Below are 16742 nucleotides of genomic sequence, written 5' to 3'. Positions count from 1 at the left end.
TTCAATCAATCAATCAATTAATTTAACAATTTCATAATTAATTCACTACGACATTCTGCTACAACACTTACTGTACACGAGTGAAAAGGGACCAGGAACAAGAAAAATATCTTCTAAAAAACCTGTCCCTGTCCTGTCTTAATAATTCCAAAATAAATGTTCGTGGCCATATACATCAAATTACAATATAAATTGCAAACAATATATAATTTTCCTCATTATTTGATTATACACGCGGGGATTTTTCATAATGTATTAACTGTTTGCGTTTTGAACATTCTTTAAACACGTCCTATAGAAAAGCTAACAAATGAGAGATTATTAATTGAAGCGCTACGTCCTTTAGGAGTCACCTGAGCGGCTCACCTGCCTCAGAGCTGAACAGCCATCGGGCCGAAGTGCGCATGCGCCAGTCACTCCGGGAGCTCCACTGTCATGGCGGTGACGAACTGAAGCTACCGGGGCAGATCAGGAAGCATACGCAGCGCAGCTGGCTCAACGTTGTCATTTCACCGAGTCTGCGGAGCTTCGCGGGGAGCCCCGAGCGGACCTCCATCCTTCCACCCGCCTCCGTCGGACCCGGAGATGGGACGCACCCCCTCCTTTGTTGTAGAGTTTTCGGTTCTGAGTGTCAACTGAGCGGACTCGGTGACAGCAGCAACTTCCACAGCTGAGCAGGGGGGAAGAAATTAAAGTGACCGCTTCCCGAGGAGAGACCAGGTGAAGCGGGAGGACGTTGCCTGCTCGAGCCGCTTCCCCGCCTGCCTTGCCGGACGCTCTTCTCCTTTCTACGGGCTTGAACCGCACCAATTAATCCGCGGGTATCAAGTTACGGAGCAGAGGAGTAGTTCAGCGTGGAGGAGCGGTGACATTTCCAACCGCCGACAGATTCTTTTTTTTTTTCTTTCTCCATTTTTCGCTCCATTTGCCCACTCTCTCCTCTCATTGTCCATTTAAAACTATTTCAAATGGAAAGAAAAGGGTCTCTGGGGACAGACTGATCACAACTCGTCTGAAGGGGAGACAGAAGAACCCACGTTTCGCCCCCCCCTTCCCTCCTGTTCGTCGTCGGCTGCACCCTCGCTATTGGAGGTGAACAGGTGCCTTACCTGTGAACGCCACCTGTCCCGTCCTTCCTTAGCAATGGCTAGCGCGGGGGCGGCGATGGAGGCGGCGGCTGCGGCGGCGGGCGATGGAAAGGACGGGGGACCGGGCGCCATGCAGCTCAACCCCGCGGTGCCCATCAGGGGGATCAGGATGAAATTCGCCGTGCTGACCGGCCTGGTGGAAGTTGGCGAAGTTTCCAACCGAGACATCGTGGAGACGGTGTTCAACCTGGTAAGCTGATTATGGCAGCTCAGGACAGGCCCTGCAGCCGGCTGCTGTCACCTGTAGTCACCATGAGACCACCATTTACTCACTGACCTCTCTTTTTTTTTTTTTTAATGCAAAACGGTATTATTCCTAAGGTATTTAGCAAAAGTTTGATTACAAAGAGTATCTTTGAAATTTCTGACATGAAACAAAATAATATTGTGTGCTACGTGATTATCCCAGCATAAAATAATGTATGTAACAATGATATGATTTTGCAAAAACTTTGTTGGCTTCTTGGTGAAATATTCTCTCGGTAACGCATCTAAAACTAACTTAAGAGGTTGTTTTTTAAGTTGGGTTTAGATATTCATTTCACTGTGCCTCAGTTCATGTCTTTCAGAGTTGTTTTTTTTTTTTTTTTTTTTTTTTTTTAAACTAACTTATGGGATTCTTGCACATTGTAGGTCCGCTTGTGAATGTTAGATCCCAGCAGAGGCGGCGCAAGATTATTCGAGGCCCTTAAGGAGAATTGGATGCGGGCCACCGTTTTCTGTCAAAGAGAGCGTTTCAATTCCTTGAACTGAGGTTCAGTTGAAGCATTATTCATAACAATTGTGAGAACTGTAGTTCTCAAAATCGCTGTCGTATCGTGATGAATTTGTCAAATACCTTAGTTAGAAAAAAAAAGGCAGCTAGTCGGGTGGACCCACCATTTTAGGAGCTCTAGTTGCAATAGAAATAACAGATGGGTTGTTGCTTATAGCAGATATTACATGTTTAAACCAGGGGTCACCAACATGTGGCCCGTGGGCTCCAGGTAGCCCCCAAGGACCGTATGCGAGGCCCACAAGCCTATTTGAAAAAAATAAAAAAATAAAAACAAAAATAGCAACCTTACAGTGAACTGCATTTAAAGTGCAATTTTATTCAGTTGCTATTCCTTTTTAATCATACTTGTATTTACGTAGATTTAAAAATGATATGCATTAAAAACATGAAGTTAATGTGAACTGTTGTAGTTCAAAGTATTGGTAGCTCTTCGTATGACACAGTACCAATGAAGTCGCACTCGGCTTCAAAAAGGTCGGTGACCCCTGGTCCAAACCTTTCTAAAAGACCATTTTCTCAGCTAAAACTTTACTACACAATATTGTTGTAAGTTCTTCTGGCTATAAGGCGGCTGTATCAGTCAACCTGATCAGAAGTCCGGCCGGATCACTTCCAAACAAACGAGACGTGGGAAAAGCGGAGGGGTTGCGTTCGGTAAACGTCAGCCGGTGGTTCACCCGGGAAGAAGTGATGACAAGGCATCGGAGAAGGAGGACAGCTTTGAAAAGGACAAATCTTTTAGCATGAGGGTGAGGTCAGAGTTTATCATGTCATCAGCTGCTGCCGTTATAAATTTGCAATGAGAAATAAAAAGCCAAGGATCTGCGCACACAGCCTGGACTTGACCATATGCTGCCAGTTCAATGACTTTAGTTATAATTTAGGGGCAATGTTTGTATCTCTGGACCCAAAAGAACTGACTGGTATGGCATCAGCCGGGCCGAGCATCTACCCAGTCCACCTGTTCCACCGCTGGGGGACGAATGGTGCCCACCAGCTCAATTAAATCAATTCAAGAGATAGGGCTGGGCGATATGGATTAAAAAATAAATCTCCGATTTTATCATACCAAATCCGATTAATCGAGTTTTTTTCCTCCTTCTTGTTTCATAAAAAGAAATTAAAGAAATTATTTTAAAACCTTGCTTTTTATGTCAAGCATTTCGTCAGGGAGTTGACCTGAATTCAAAGTGCAACTAAAAACAAGCTTTGAAACATGCTGGTAAAACAAGATGGCAGCCGTGCCATTATAAACAATGAAAACATAACAAAACATTTGCTGCTAGTGGTATTACACATTGAGCTAAGAACAGGCTTCACTGCACTTGTGAACTTCAAACTAAGTTAAAAAAAGTAAATAAGTAAATGAAGTACCTCGTATTATGGTTAAAAAAAAGTTTCCACTTAACATTTTGACAATATATTTGCCTAAACATATATTCAGCATCACATGCTGTTCTCTTCATGGAAACCCAATGAGTGTATTGAATAAAATCCAGATTTTCCAAAAATGAAATCTTAAAGAATTGTAAATTCGAATTAATCGATTAAATCGAATTATCGCCCAGCTATATCAAGAGATATGATGTGAATACATAAGAGTTAACCTGAAAGAACAACAAAGAAACTTTCTAATTAGTCCAACGTCACATTTCCAGGTGACATTTAAAAAGTTAAGCAAAGGTTAAAGTGTCTTTAAATCTTTCAAAGATTGTGACCAAAAGTCTGGAAAAATTTCACAATTTCTATGCAGTTATTTTCTTTGTTTGTGACAGAGAACATTGTGCCATGAAAGAAAATGTTATTCTGCACACATTATCTTTTAATATCCTAGGAAAATTCTGAGATTTAAACCTTTCCAGTTTTTGATGATCGCCAGACTTTGTGAGAGCGAACTAAGCATCTGCTTACACATCCAGTCTGACGATTGGTCAAACTTAGTGACTGGAAAACATCATGTAAGAGATTATTTAGTTGATTTAAAATTTCATTCTATTCATCTTAAATGTAAATCAAAGTAGGTTTTTTTTTCATCCAATACTACAACAATAATCCTCTGCTTTGTTGCTAATGGGAATGGAAAGCTAAAAAAAAGAAAAGACAGGCGACAAATGTGTCAACATGTTGACATCGTATCGGTATTCATTTAAAAATGGCAAATAAAAAGCCGTTTTAGAGCGGACCGCACAGCCAGTAGCGTAATATGCAGTAAGGGAACTGCAGCATATGTGGTAGCTGCAAACTCACTGATGCTAACAGATCTGACTTAATTAGCTGTGCTTACAAGCATCCCTCAGAAAGCTTATTGACTGAATCATCTTCAATTTCAAAGCCTATTGAGTGGCACTCCAGCAGAGACACAAGCAGCACGAATAATGTTTGACCGATGAACCGGTAACATTATTTTCTGTCCACATGCTTTACCTTTAGGTTAGTAATGTCACTTCTTTTAAATGCTAAATCAAAACTTTAAACAAATCAAACATGTTAAAATATACAACTTTTTCTCACCATTTATGCTAGTTTTAATCTAGACCCTTTGTTCTTCATAAAGGTGACTACAAATTGTATGTGTGTAGCCTCCTGCGGTGCGCCCCCTGCTGGCCTGGGGGTGCTAAGAAGCAGACTAGTTGGCTTATGCTGTAGGAAAACAATCGGTTTATTCAGCAATTGGCTTGATGAAGGACAACTGTTGAAAGTAGTCCTTGGTTGAGCTTTAAATATTGTACAGTTGTTCAGTTGAAGTTCAGATGGCTTTTTCAATTCTAAAGATTCCTGCACGTCCTACGTGTAACTAAACGTTAGATCAGAGAAGAGAACGTTCACTTCTGCAGCTATTTTGCTCGACACAGCCTGGTCGGTGACAGCAGAGGCCTCATAGGTCACCTATTGGGTCGTTCTGTTTGTCTGCAGCAGAGATAGCGAGCTGTTAAGTGACCCAAGTACACCTGCATGAGAATGAATGAATGAATGAGTAGTACTCTCCGCAACCAGGAAACTTGGCTTTTAGGATGGAGCGTGCTCGACTAGAGTTTCCGCTGCCGGGGTGGGAGGAGTGGCGAAGTGGGAACCTGCAGAACAGCTTTGTCACTGTGTGCGAAACAATAAAGTCCTTGAGAGAGGGAGGAGAGTCATCCTCCATGTCTGTAGTCATTAGGCGAACTGCAACTCCCACTGTGGAGGCAAATGAATCACGGGCTGTACTGGCAGTTTTCTTCACGTGTCTCTGGCCTCATTACCACTACCGCTCTGCCATCATTTAAAACATCAGGGAATCGTATGTTTAACTGCCTTCAGATTAGTTTTTAAACTCCCGTGCTTCTTGTTTGCAAAAAACCCTGTGAACGGCTGTCATTATCTTGGCTTTTGGTGGAAACAGATTTTATTATCGGAGCCGCTGTTGCTTCAGATTAAGGAATGACAGCGGGGTCGCTAATTTGCAAATCAATTGCAAAGATGCGTGTTATGTAACTAAGGAGCCCATCAAACTGTCAGCAGTTCCTGTTTGATGGGTCTTATTTTTGAGTGGGATGGCTTGATGAAGCTCTCTGATAAAGTGCCGGCGGGGCTTAAGGCCACTTTGCACCTTTTAAGTTAGAGTTATTGCAGACATTTGTTTCTCTGGGACCTCAGAGAATTTGATTGGCTGCTCAACGAGCGTAACATGCAGTGTGCCGTCCTCCTTTTTCTCTTCTTTTTTTTCCCTCTGCATGCTTTGGTCACCCTCCCATCATCTTATAACCTCAATAATCAGACATTAGGCTTCTTTGTCATAGTTTCCCTTTTGGATCCTTCCTGTGTTCTCATCTGTAAGCATGCCTGATCGCCACATGGGTTCTGCTGCAGGGTTATCTCTGTGTGACGAGTCACCACAGAGGCGGCTGTCATGGCTTGCGACACGCGGACAGCGGCTCCAAACATCAGGAGGTGCATTAGTTAGACAGCTGGCTGCAGTTGTTTTTTTTTTTGTTTTTTTTTAACTTGGAGTCGGGAATTTGATGACAACGGAGGAAGAGCCGGTGCCGCCCACTGTTTGTTAATGTTTGCACTTTTCTCTGCCAGTTGGCGCGTTCGGTAGAACTGGGTAGATGAAAGAAGCAAACCAGAGGTGGGGAATTTGAATTTTACACCTCCCTTTTGTTTATTTAAACTTGATTTTATTTCATTTAGCAATCCTGAAAGGCTTTCAGGTCATGAAATTCTGCCTGTCTTAGCTAATGATCTGTTTAAAGCAGAGTTGAGAACATTTATCTTGAATCTAACTTCTTTTTTTAGTCATTTATTTGCTTATTTGAGTTGTATTCAACCCAAAAGCGGCACGCTTGCACGTATCCTCGGCTCTGTTTTATCTGGATTATAAACGGCTTTTTGGGTAAGTCTCCTCGTGGTGCAGAGATTGTCCGCCAGCGCAGGTGTTGCCTCATGAAGCTCTTTCTCCTGAAGCCCATCCCAGTTGAGCCCAACCCACAAACAGCTTCACCAAAGGCAGAGCAAACAGAAACACCCGTGGACGGTATTTGTCAGGTTTTGTTGTCACTGAAACATTTGATTAAAATCATATCCCACCAGATCCAAACACCAAACTGGACTTTGTTGGCTTCTTGGTGAAATATTCTCTCGGTAACGCATCTAAAACTAAGTTAAGAGGTTGTTTTTTAAGGCTACAGCCAGAATAAATGTAAAAAGGTCACCAGCAGTTCTGAGGATGTGTGCCCTCCTTCACACTATAACCCAGTTTGTCATTGTTATGTTGTGGCTCAGAAAAAAAAAAAAAAAACCCTCCTCACACCACACGTGTTCAGATAAAGATAAATCTGAGCAAACAGCCGCTGGTGCACATATTTTAGGCCCCTTTGAGAAAAATAAAGTGGGCTTTTTGAACACGGGGATAACGTTTGAATTCCTATGGCAGTCATTACGGCTATTAAAGTCAGGTTTAACAGTATGCTGTCATTTTTAAGCTCCATGTGCTGTAAATGGCTACCCACAGTTTTACAGGAAGCAGCAGGCCTGCTTTGTTGTTCTGGGTTTTTTGGTTTAGTGCAGGTAACTGAAACGATGAACGGAGAACGCCGCTGTGAGCGAGGAGAGGTAATTCTCTGTCGCCTTGTGCTCTGGAAGCTCTTCTGAATGCTGACGTTTTTAGTTACCACAGAGGAAGACGTAACCCCTGAGCAGTTTCTAAACAATATGGAGGGTGGCTAGCTTTGCCAAGACAACCCTCACAAAAAGATGTTCCGTCGCTTTTAAATGGACATGATATCAGTTTGTATTAAACATAAGTGTCCAAATTCAAATGATTTAAAAGATTCTTTATTTCTATGTGTTGCCGTGGGGAGAATTCTCTCAGGACACTCTGGCTAAAAGTACACATAACAAACAGGCAATGAACAGTGTGTACAGTTTTATTATTTATTCATTTTTATTCCGGCCCTTCTAGATTAATTAAGTAGTTCTAGTTCCACAGTTGGCATTAGTTAATTAATAGCAATTATACAACTAGCAGCATATCATCACAAACCTGAGGATTCTTTGGGATCTTCTTCGGTTTAGTGTGAAAAATAATTTCTGGTGAGGATGGTTAGAGATGAACTTTTAAAGGTTGTGCTCACTTTATAATAAAAAAAAGAAGAATTTTTGTAAATAGTACAATGCTGTTTCTTTAGCATGACTAACTTAAAGTGAGTGCAACTCATATTTCCTCATCTAACAGCGATCAATTTGATTGTAAAGTGTGTTTACTCTGTTTTTCAGCAGGGTACTTGAACTTTATGTAGGAAAGACCTGCAACCTTTTCTTTATAAGGCAAGATGTCTGTTTATGATACAGTTTTAGGACTTGCTGTCTTACCGTCTAAAGACAGATGCCTTATGGGGACCCAGCCCTGTCCCAATGATACACGTTTTTAGAGTCGAAGTTACCACGTGCATTACCGTATTTTTGGGACTATAATTCGCTCTGGAATATAAGTCGCATCTGTCAAAAAATGCACCATAAACAGGAAAAAAACATATAAGTCACGCCGGACTGTAAGTCGCATAACTTGAGTAATGGGCCGTTACACTAAAAGTTGTCAAAGTTACGCTGAAATTGTACCTTGAGTGTAACGGTGCTACATGCTAAGCTAACGACACGATGTTTGAGAGCAAAATAGGTCGGTAAACGCGCTTGAACGTGCATCGTCGAAGTTATAAACCACCTGAACAACATAAGCTAACGCTAGCAGTTGTTAGCTTCATTGACAGCCCATTGATGGGGTTCTCGCAACGCTTCGCTATGTAAATCCAAACTGAAACTACAAAACAATATACAAAAAAGTGTTCTCTCTTTGTTGTCTATAAGTTAATGTTACAATTAATTTTTAAGTGGTTCAGGAGCAGCATATAGATTTCACAAACCTAGAGCGCCCTCCTGTTGCTATAGGTGGTAATGTTTGCTCCTTGGTTCATGCTGGTCAATATGAATTACCATTTAAATATGGTTAGTAAAAGTTAGGAATAAACTGTTAGTAGTTAACTTTAGGGATGGGTAAAAGTGTCAGAGTTAGAATCAAACAGAGTTTGTAAGGACTTAAATATAAGTCCTTACAGAGATTTAACATTGCTAACAATGCAGATGTGTGCATTCTGTCACGTCCTAACTTTTCTCTCAGGCCATTGTACAGATCGGATATCAAAATAACAGCACATATGCCCCTAATTTGCACGAATAAAGGTTTTGTTTGCTATTAAGGGTAAATTAGGATTCCATGGATGAGATTCACCATCCTAGTGTTTTAAAAGCCAACAGTTGCAAACCTTGGTAAAGGCCAGGGTGCTGCTTCTGCCAAAATTATAGACTGATTTAGCTGTCTGACAATAAACGTACTATAATATGAATAGGAGCAGCTGAGCTGACCCCTATAATTTATTACAATTATATAATAATAATAATAATAATTAATAATAATATTATTGATTCTTGATATTTTGTTTATTACTGAGATGAGTAACGTTCAACATGAGAGACTAAAACAGACTAAAACAAGCTGACAAAGGCTAGTGTGTGTATATATATATATATATATATATATATATATATATATATATATATATATATATATATATATATATATATATATATATATATATATATATATATATATATATATATTAGGGCTGGGCAACGATTAAAATATTTAATCGCGATTAATCGCCCTGATTAATCGCGATTAATCGCATTGTATTTACAAACTCCAAGAATGAATTCAAAAGTAGTGTAAAGAGCACTTTTATTTTAATGTTCTGCTGCCATATGAACAAAAGTGTTGTAACATTTGTAGCACTTATTTTATACTGGATATTTTCAACCCATCTATTGAATTTAGTGCACTAGTTGATCTTTTCTTCATAAGAGAACAAGCACTGCAGCCAAAATATGGCCTTTTTTGACCTGCTGTATATTAGCCAGTCCCTAAGCTTGATGTATCATGAAACTGTTGACCTTTTGGGTTTTGTGGTTTTTATTTTATTATTACAATTTAATAATAATAATAATAATAATAATAATAATAATAATGTTATGTTCAGTGTTTTTTCGCTAATCCACCTCTTATATATTTCAATCCTTATGTAATTTTGTCTGTGTTGTGTGCACCTGCCTGTTGCTTTAATCCTATTAATTTCCCCGTCGTGGGATAAAAAAAGGATTAGCTAATGTTATCTTATCTTAAATAACACTTTTTAATATATGTACTGGGTTCTTTCAAGGTCTTAATTACATCTTATGTGTGGGCTCCAGTAACATCCATCCATCCATCCATCCATCCATCCATCCACTGATCTACCTGGATGTTCCCTGGAGGACTGAAACGCCTCAGTCAGAGACGTCAGTCTGTGGGTCTGTCGGGGCAATGAGAGAAGTTTCGTCTCCTCTCTCCGTTTCTGGGGCTCGACGTTTTCATGTTTTTTCACGTGCTTAGATAAATTTGTTGTGTTTCCACTGAAATGAACCGGCTTTTTACAAAACATACAGCTTGATTTCATTTACGGTATTAAAATAAAGCCGAACGGTGCTACTTCCCGTGTTCATGTTTTTTCGCTGCTGCGGTCTCTCTCAGCTGTTTGTGTATTAAGTTTGTGTGAGAGCTGAGTGCGCGGGCCAGGCTGAGCCTGCGTGCTGATTGGCTGGCGCCGCTGAGCCATGTACGAGAGGGGAGGGGGAGCGGGAGGGCTGCCGTGACAGCGCGCTGCAGTCAGCGCGCCTGCTGACTGACACTGACTGAAAGCTGACATGCGTTAATGCGCGATAAAATAAATATCGCCGTTAATAGTCTAATGAATTAACGCGAAATTAACGCGTTAACTTGCCCAGCCCTAATATATATATATATATATATATAAAATGAACAAGACATAGTCCATGTTGTTGCTGAATTGCAAATGGTAAGGTGGTGAACTATAATGAGGACTTATGTTATTTTAACCAGGGTAAACTAGAACTAGTTCTTGCTGAGGATGTAGCGGCAGCACACTGCAGGCCGGTCTGCGTTTTGATGTCGCTGCACCGTTTGTGTGGCAGCGGTCGTTCCAAAGGCCACCTAACGGGTGTGAGGAGTGGTAGACGATGTTTAGAGCCCGGGTCCTGGGGAGGGACGCTCCAAAACCCTTTCAGCTGCCCTGACTATCTGCTGCAGGGCCTCCATGTCTGCCATGTATACGTCAGAGTACCCTGCGAGGTTCTAAGTCGGTACACGCTCAACCACAGCCTTGTAGGAGGTTTGGAGGGAGCGACACTTGTTTCAGTTTCTTCAGAAAGCGCTGGCGCCCTGTGAGGAAGAGAGCGCCATAGCCTCAGACCTTTCTGGTGACGGGTGACATAAAATAAGAGCAAGTTTGTGATGTGGAATGAAAACACGGACTCCATTTTAATGCAAAAATAAAAATGTTGTGACCTCAGGCCGGTGTTGTGCAAACACTCCCGGGGTAGAAGGTTGCGTGACCCTTCTGTGGCGCTATTTAAAACGAGCCACATACAGTCGTGTGAAAAAAGCGTTGACCCTCTTTGTGGTTTCTTTTTTATTTTTGCATCTTTGTCACACTTAAGTGTTTCAGAACATCAAACAAGTTAACTACGTCAGTGCGTTTGGTTTAATGAGATGGAAAATGAATCTGTAACTTTTGCTACGTTTTACATGATGTGCATTAGTCTTATTGACGATATGCTCAGGGTCCTAAGTTGGTGGTAGGTTGGAATACAGACTTAATTAGATTTTTTATTTTATTTTTCTACTTGAAACGTGAAAACTATCACTTTTAAGTTAAAATCAATGTCATAAACATCCTGCAGGATCCATTGAGGCATAGGCGGCGCTAGACCCTTTGGTGTCGGGCACCATGATGTTTGTAGTCCTGCACTCTAAGTCGTTTGGTGCACCCTCCATGGAGCTAACGCTTTTTTTTTTTTTTTTTTTTTCACCAAACCTCAGATGTCTGGTTTAAACTTGAATGTTAGGAATTTGGAGGCGAGGTCTGACCCTCAAACTTATCGTCCTGAAGTATTTCTTTCTTTGTGACAGGGTGTATCATTCTGCTGAAAGACTGCAGTTATCTGCTGATGTTGTTTCCACCCAGACCGGTCTGCAGCCGCAAATGCAACCCCCACCCCAAATAAAAAAAAAAAAATTATGACTTTGTAGTTTTCTATTCCCACTATTGTTAAGCCGCTCAGCAGTTGCTGCTATGGTAGCCCCCTCGGATGGATTGGACCACAGCTTTCACCCGTGACCCTGTTGCCAGTGCTCTACAGTACTGTATTATTGGGCGATAAGGCGTGCCTAAAATCCTTAATTTTTCTCAAAAATATATGGTGCGCCTTATATGTGATTATTGTCACGCTTACTGACAGATTTTATGTGGTACAATGTGCTCAAAAATCTGTTAAAATGTTTAAGTATGACTTTGGTTAGCAATGAAGCCGCTCCGCTCAGTGGATATTCAGAGCATTACGGTACACTGTGTCACTACCTGATAGGACGCCTGAGCTGTCTACAGGACCGCCTGACTGTAATGTAGAAACTAGAAGTGCATTCATGTAAGGCAGCCCACATTTTGCGCCATAGCAACAATTAACCTAGTAAATTAATTCAATATAAAAGTTAGGTTTATTTTGGCCTTATGTTAGAAACAGGGCAGTGTAGTCCAGTTACTCTGTCCTCCCAACAGAGACAGATAGATGGACGTGAAGGAGTGATATTACACACTTGGGAAGAATATTTAGTGCGGTTTATAATCCGGTGCTCCTTGTGGTCTGAAAAATACGCCAACTTTCTCTGGCTCCTTTGATAGATTCAGACCACGGCAGACCAGGAGCTTCTGGAGATGCTCTGACCCACCTTGGTAGAAGATGTTCACTTCAAACGCTGTTATGATGAAGAGTATTCACTTCACCTGTCAGTGGTCATAATGTTATGCCTGATCAGTGTATGTTCACTTTGTACTCTGATTTCATCCTAGAAATGAGATCAGATTGCATTTACTGTTTGTATAGTTAAATGACTCTTACTCTGAAGTATTTTTAAAGTGTCTGAATGTTTGCAGCAGCTGTTTGACTTTTTCTTTGTCTGATCTTGTCAGGTTGACTCAGAATGTCCTCCTTTTGGTGTCATGTGGACGTTATTGCTTCTTTTGGATCTTTAAATAGCCTGCTCACCTTTTTTTTTTTTTAACCCACAAGAGCATCTTGTAAAGAGTTGTTTTCATGCATCAAGCAATAAAACTGTGAAATTCATCCACTACTATTCAGCTATAGGCATTTTTCTTTATCTTACTGGAATGAGAAGACATCTTTATTCTTTGAAATGCGATCTTGTCTGCCATTAAGGTCGTGGACTCTGATTTTTGAACGCGACCGTCTGCTTTCTATCAAATCAGTGATCACCATGATGATGACGGGGAGCAAGTTTAACTTCCCTTCCAGTGTGTGTGATCTGGAGAAAGAATTCAGGACCTACACAAACAAACCACGGCGTCAGAGGAGTGAGGGTGATCCGCGTTCTTCCTCTGGGCGCGCTTTGTCCTCTAATCTGACACTTGAATGAAATCCTATCTGCTTCTCTGCCTTATCTGTCACATCAGGCCCGTTCCTCGGTCACACCTCTTCCCTCTTCCTCCGCTGTCGCTGGAAGCAGTTTGGACCACGTTGTATAAACAAGCATAGTCACAGCCCTAAGTGCGGGGTCGGTTTTATTTTCAACACCAGGCTCGGTGCTTGTTTTGGTCATAAAGGAGCCTTTTTTTGTTTCCATAAACAATAGAGAGAGGTTTTCTGTCCGTTACCTCATTTCTGGCTGTTTACATCTTTTTTTTTTTTTTTTTGAGCACTACACAAGTGAGATCAGCTCTGTGAGCATTTTACTGGATGAACATTGAACATTATGCTATAATTAATGCCTTACCTGTTGGTGTTTTCAGTCTTAACTGGTTCTCGGTGTCCACAGTTGGGATGTCCGGTCTGCTTTCTGCTCGGTGTGTCACCGTGGAGCTCATCAGATGTCGTGTTCAGGTTCACAGTTAAAGCTCTGAAGACTTAATTATGTTAGAACAAGATGGGGAATCAGCAGAGCAACAGTAAAAACCCACATCTGAATCTAAAATCTAGTGGATAACCTAAAGGTATTAAATGTGTGTCTGTCCATGTGCAGCAGCTGTTTAGAGTTGAGCCAAGACACCATGAACAGGATTAAATAATTAGTTCACTTTGTTTTTATGTTCTGCGCCACATTATTCAGTTAAGACATTAGATTTTCAATTACATGTCAAGATTTCAAAGGTGTTCCCTTTTTAAAAAAAACTGTTGAAAAACAGATTAAAGTTGTTTTCTTAACTATCCGTTCCTAAACCAGGTTTAAAAAAAAATGTTGAGTTTCTAAATGTGCGTATTCAGAAGTATGCCTGGCCATGCTTAGTGTTGTCATTGTGAGTATATAAACAGAGTAAGGCGTAACGGTCCTGGTGCACACAGGGCTCTGGTTCAACTGGCCTCTTTGTCATTTTGTTTCCGTATTTCATCTGACCGTTGCTCCATTTAGACTTAGACAACTTTATTTGTCATTTTGTATGCACAAAATGTGTACAGAACGAAATTTTGTTTGCATACAGCTTGAAAAATCACAGTAAATTGCAGTCAATTTCAGGATAAAAGTGCAGGTACCAAATGTAAAGGCGCATTTGGCACCTGCAAACAAACCACTTTGTTTTACTGATCCGTTTGATATTAAGTCATTTATTTTTTAGGTATTTTGATAAATTAGGCCACAAAAAAGTTGCAAAGTTGTTTTTCTAAAGATATAAGATATCTTTTATTATGACTAGATCATTTGATGATGAATAAAGTAGAAATCTAATTTCTTTTTATTATTTTAATGTTTTTTTATTATTTGTCTAGATAAATGCAGGAATAAGACATTATCAGGATGTGGTCAAAATGGTCACATAACACAAGGGAGAGCAAGCAACTCAGAGACCCCAAGGCACAGACACTGCTCAAAATTAAGTTATAGGCAATTTATCCCCAAAATATAGATTACATGGGTCCAGCCCAAGATAGCCGAGTCAAAGCAGATTAAGAGAACATAAAAAAACTACTTTCAAACGCTCCTAAGAGCTAAATAGTAAAACTCAAACGGTATCAGAGTAAGAACTGTTCTCAGATCCCCAGGAAGGGGGCCGGATCTAACACAGCACCGTGCTGCCAATCTCCAGGAAGGAAACGCTGAGTCCGCGGCGCACTTCGCTGCCCACTGCCAACGCCTCTGACTGGCTCCGCTCTCGATGCGTGGTGCTAAGGTTGAGTATCAGTCAGTGTCGGCCGTCTCACTGCAAAGCTGGTGCTCCTGCTTGATTACAACGCCGATCAGTCACACGTTCCTTCCTCGTCTCAGTAACTTTTATCCAGTGCGTGACAGCTGGTTGGATGTTGGCCTGTATCTTCTAAATCAGACCTCAGGACATGACCTCATTGTATTTAGTACCATTTGCAACATATAACAGACTTATCTATTAAAGGTGCAAAGCCACGTCACTTGACTTTTTATGCGTCAGTAGCTCAGATTATCTCATCCTGCTGGCGTATAAGTTATTTTGCCGTTTTACTCTTTATTGCTCAATTTGTTAGTAAATGACGCCATACGTGTTAATCTTTAATAACAGAGGAAGTACAGCACTGCGCGTGTGCAGCAGAGGTTAAAATGTGGAAATAAATAAATAAAATTTGGAAGCAGCTAACGGCTATTGGCATCTCCCAGCGAAACAATGAAAAATAGTCCAAGATCCAGTGAAAAATAAGCTAAAAAATATGATTCCAAGAGGGAAAAGCTTGGAACGTCGCTGGAAATACAGTCTGAACGTTGGTGTTCACTGAAGCGGACGCTAAACCTGCCGAGGCTCATATGTGACGCAGAGTTGACTGACGTGAGTAAATGTCCTGATATGAGGCTCTTAAAGTTACTGTTAGATCGTTTTATTTAATTAATAACGGTTGGTCTCCCATCACGCCGAGCTGCTGCTTTGCTGCGAGGCGTTGCAGAGGGTCAGTCTCGGTCCAGCATTATTTAATACTGTTTTATTAATTAAGCAAACCGGCTTACATTGTGATAGTTCTGCGATACTGCCACTAGATGGCGCAACGTCTTTTTATATCTAGTCATCGTGCCCGGTGCTGGATTCTTATCTAACCTAAAAAAAACACTATCAGGATGGATGCTCTGTGTATATAACCTTATTTTATCATAATCAAAAGGTTTTTGGTCTTTGTTTTATCCATATAATGTGGCTATATGCCTTTTTTTAAGGGGGGAAAGGATGGGTATTTAAATAAAATGTTTAAGTTTCTTCCCTTTAGTTGAGTATTGTGCCTTACGGACATAAATGGTGAGATGTTGATTTATTAAAATGATGGATTTATTGTTGTCCAAGCTTACATCCATCATGGACAACACCTTCCTCCCCCTGCACCAGACTGTAGAGGAGCTGAGCAGCTCCTTTAGTGACAGACTTAGACATCCTGTCTGTAAAAAGGAGCGCTACAGCAGGTCATTCATCCCTGCTGCTATCAGACTTTACAATGCTGCACTATAACTGTAACTAGAACTGCAATAACTTATGTGCAATAACCTGTGCAATATTACTGTTAAATAATCCTGTTTAATAAGCGACTTCAGCTGTATAGATATCTCACTACCTCACTGTTGCTCTTACCTGGTACCACTTAATGTAAAACGTCATTCCATTTGTATATAAGTCACCTGAGCGTGCATAAGTCACCCTAAATATCTGCTTAATTTCCCCTGTAATTTTTATTTTATTTTTGACCTTTCCTCCTTTTGGCACCTTTCTTTTTTTCTATTAAGCCGATGTGTGACAAGTAAATTTCTCCACTGTGAGATCAATAAAGCCCTATCTTATCTTGAAGTAATGTTTCTGTCAAAGAAGCTATTGAACTCAAAACCTTTTTTAAGTTTAGGTGCCTGATGCTGAAATAACCTCAAATACCATTGCAAAAAACAAATGCTTGGACTTACAATGATAACGTTGGACTTTTATAAAAATGTTTCTTGTTTCGCCCGGTGCTTGAGAGGAGAGTAACACTGATGCATCAGCCAGTCAGATGGTGAACTTTATTTTCTTTGATCAAATACTGAAAAATGGAAATAGGAATGGAAGTTTTTGTCATTTCTTAATATTTCTTTTTTTACATAAATCATTTTGTTATAGTCCATATAAACAAAGTCAGACTCAGCCAAATCCTGAATCAGAGATAGGCGTCAGTGACTAAAAGCC

At 40.6% G+C, this 16742-nt stretch overlaps 1 protein-coding gene across 9 annotated transcripts in view; it reads left to right on the top strand.

The window, feature by feature from the left end:
* The first annotated feature begins 473 nt into the window (after nt 1–473).
* lrba (LPS responsive beige-like anchor protein) overlaps nt 474–16742 on the top strand; it is a 302458-nt gene continuing 286189 nt past the window's right edge. For all 9 annotated transcript variants that reach the window (XM_036137527.1, XM_036137533.1, XM_036137532.1 and 6 more), the window contains exon 1: nt 474–1338. In XM_036137527.1, the coding sequence (XP_035993420.1) occupies nt 1144–1338 (195 nt within the window). In that variant the 5' untranslated portion in view covers nt 474–1143. The remainder of the gene's footprint in view (nt 1339–16742) is intronic.

This window comes from Fundulus heteroclitus, chromosome 5 (genome assembly GCF_011125445.2).
Source record: "Fundulus heteroclitus isolate FHET01 chromosome 5, MU-UCD_Fhet_4.1, whole genome shotgun sequence".
NCBI lineage: Eukaryota > Metazoa > Chordata > Actinopteri > Cyprinodontiformes > Fundulidae > Fundulus > Fundulus heteroclitus.
The sequence above is the reverse complement of the archived record's forward strand: the minus strand, read 5'-3'. Positions and strand labels throughout refer to the sequence as shown.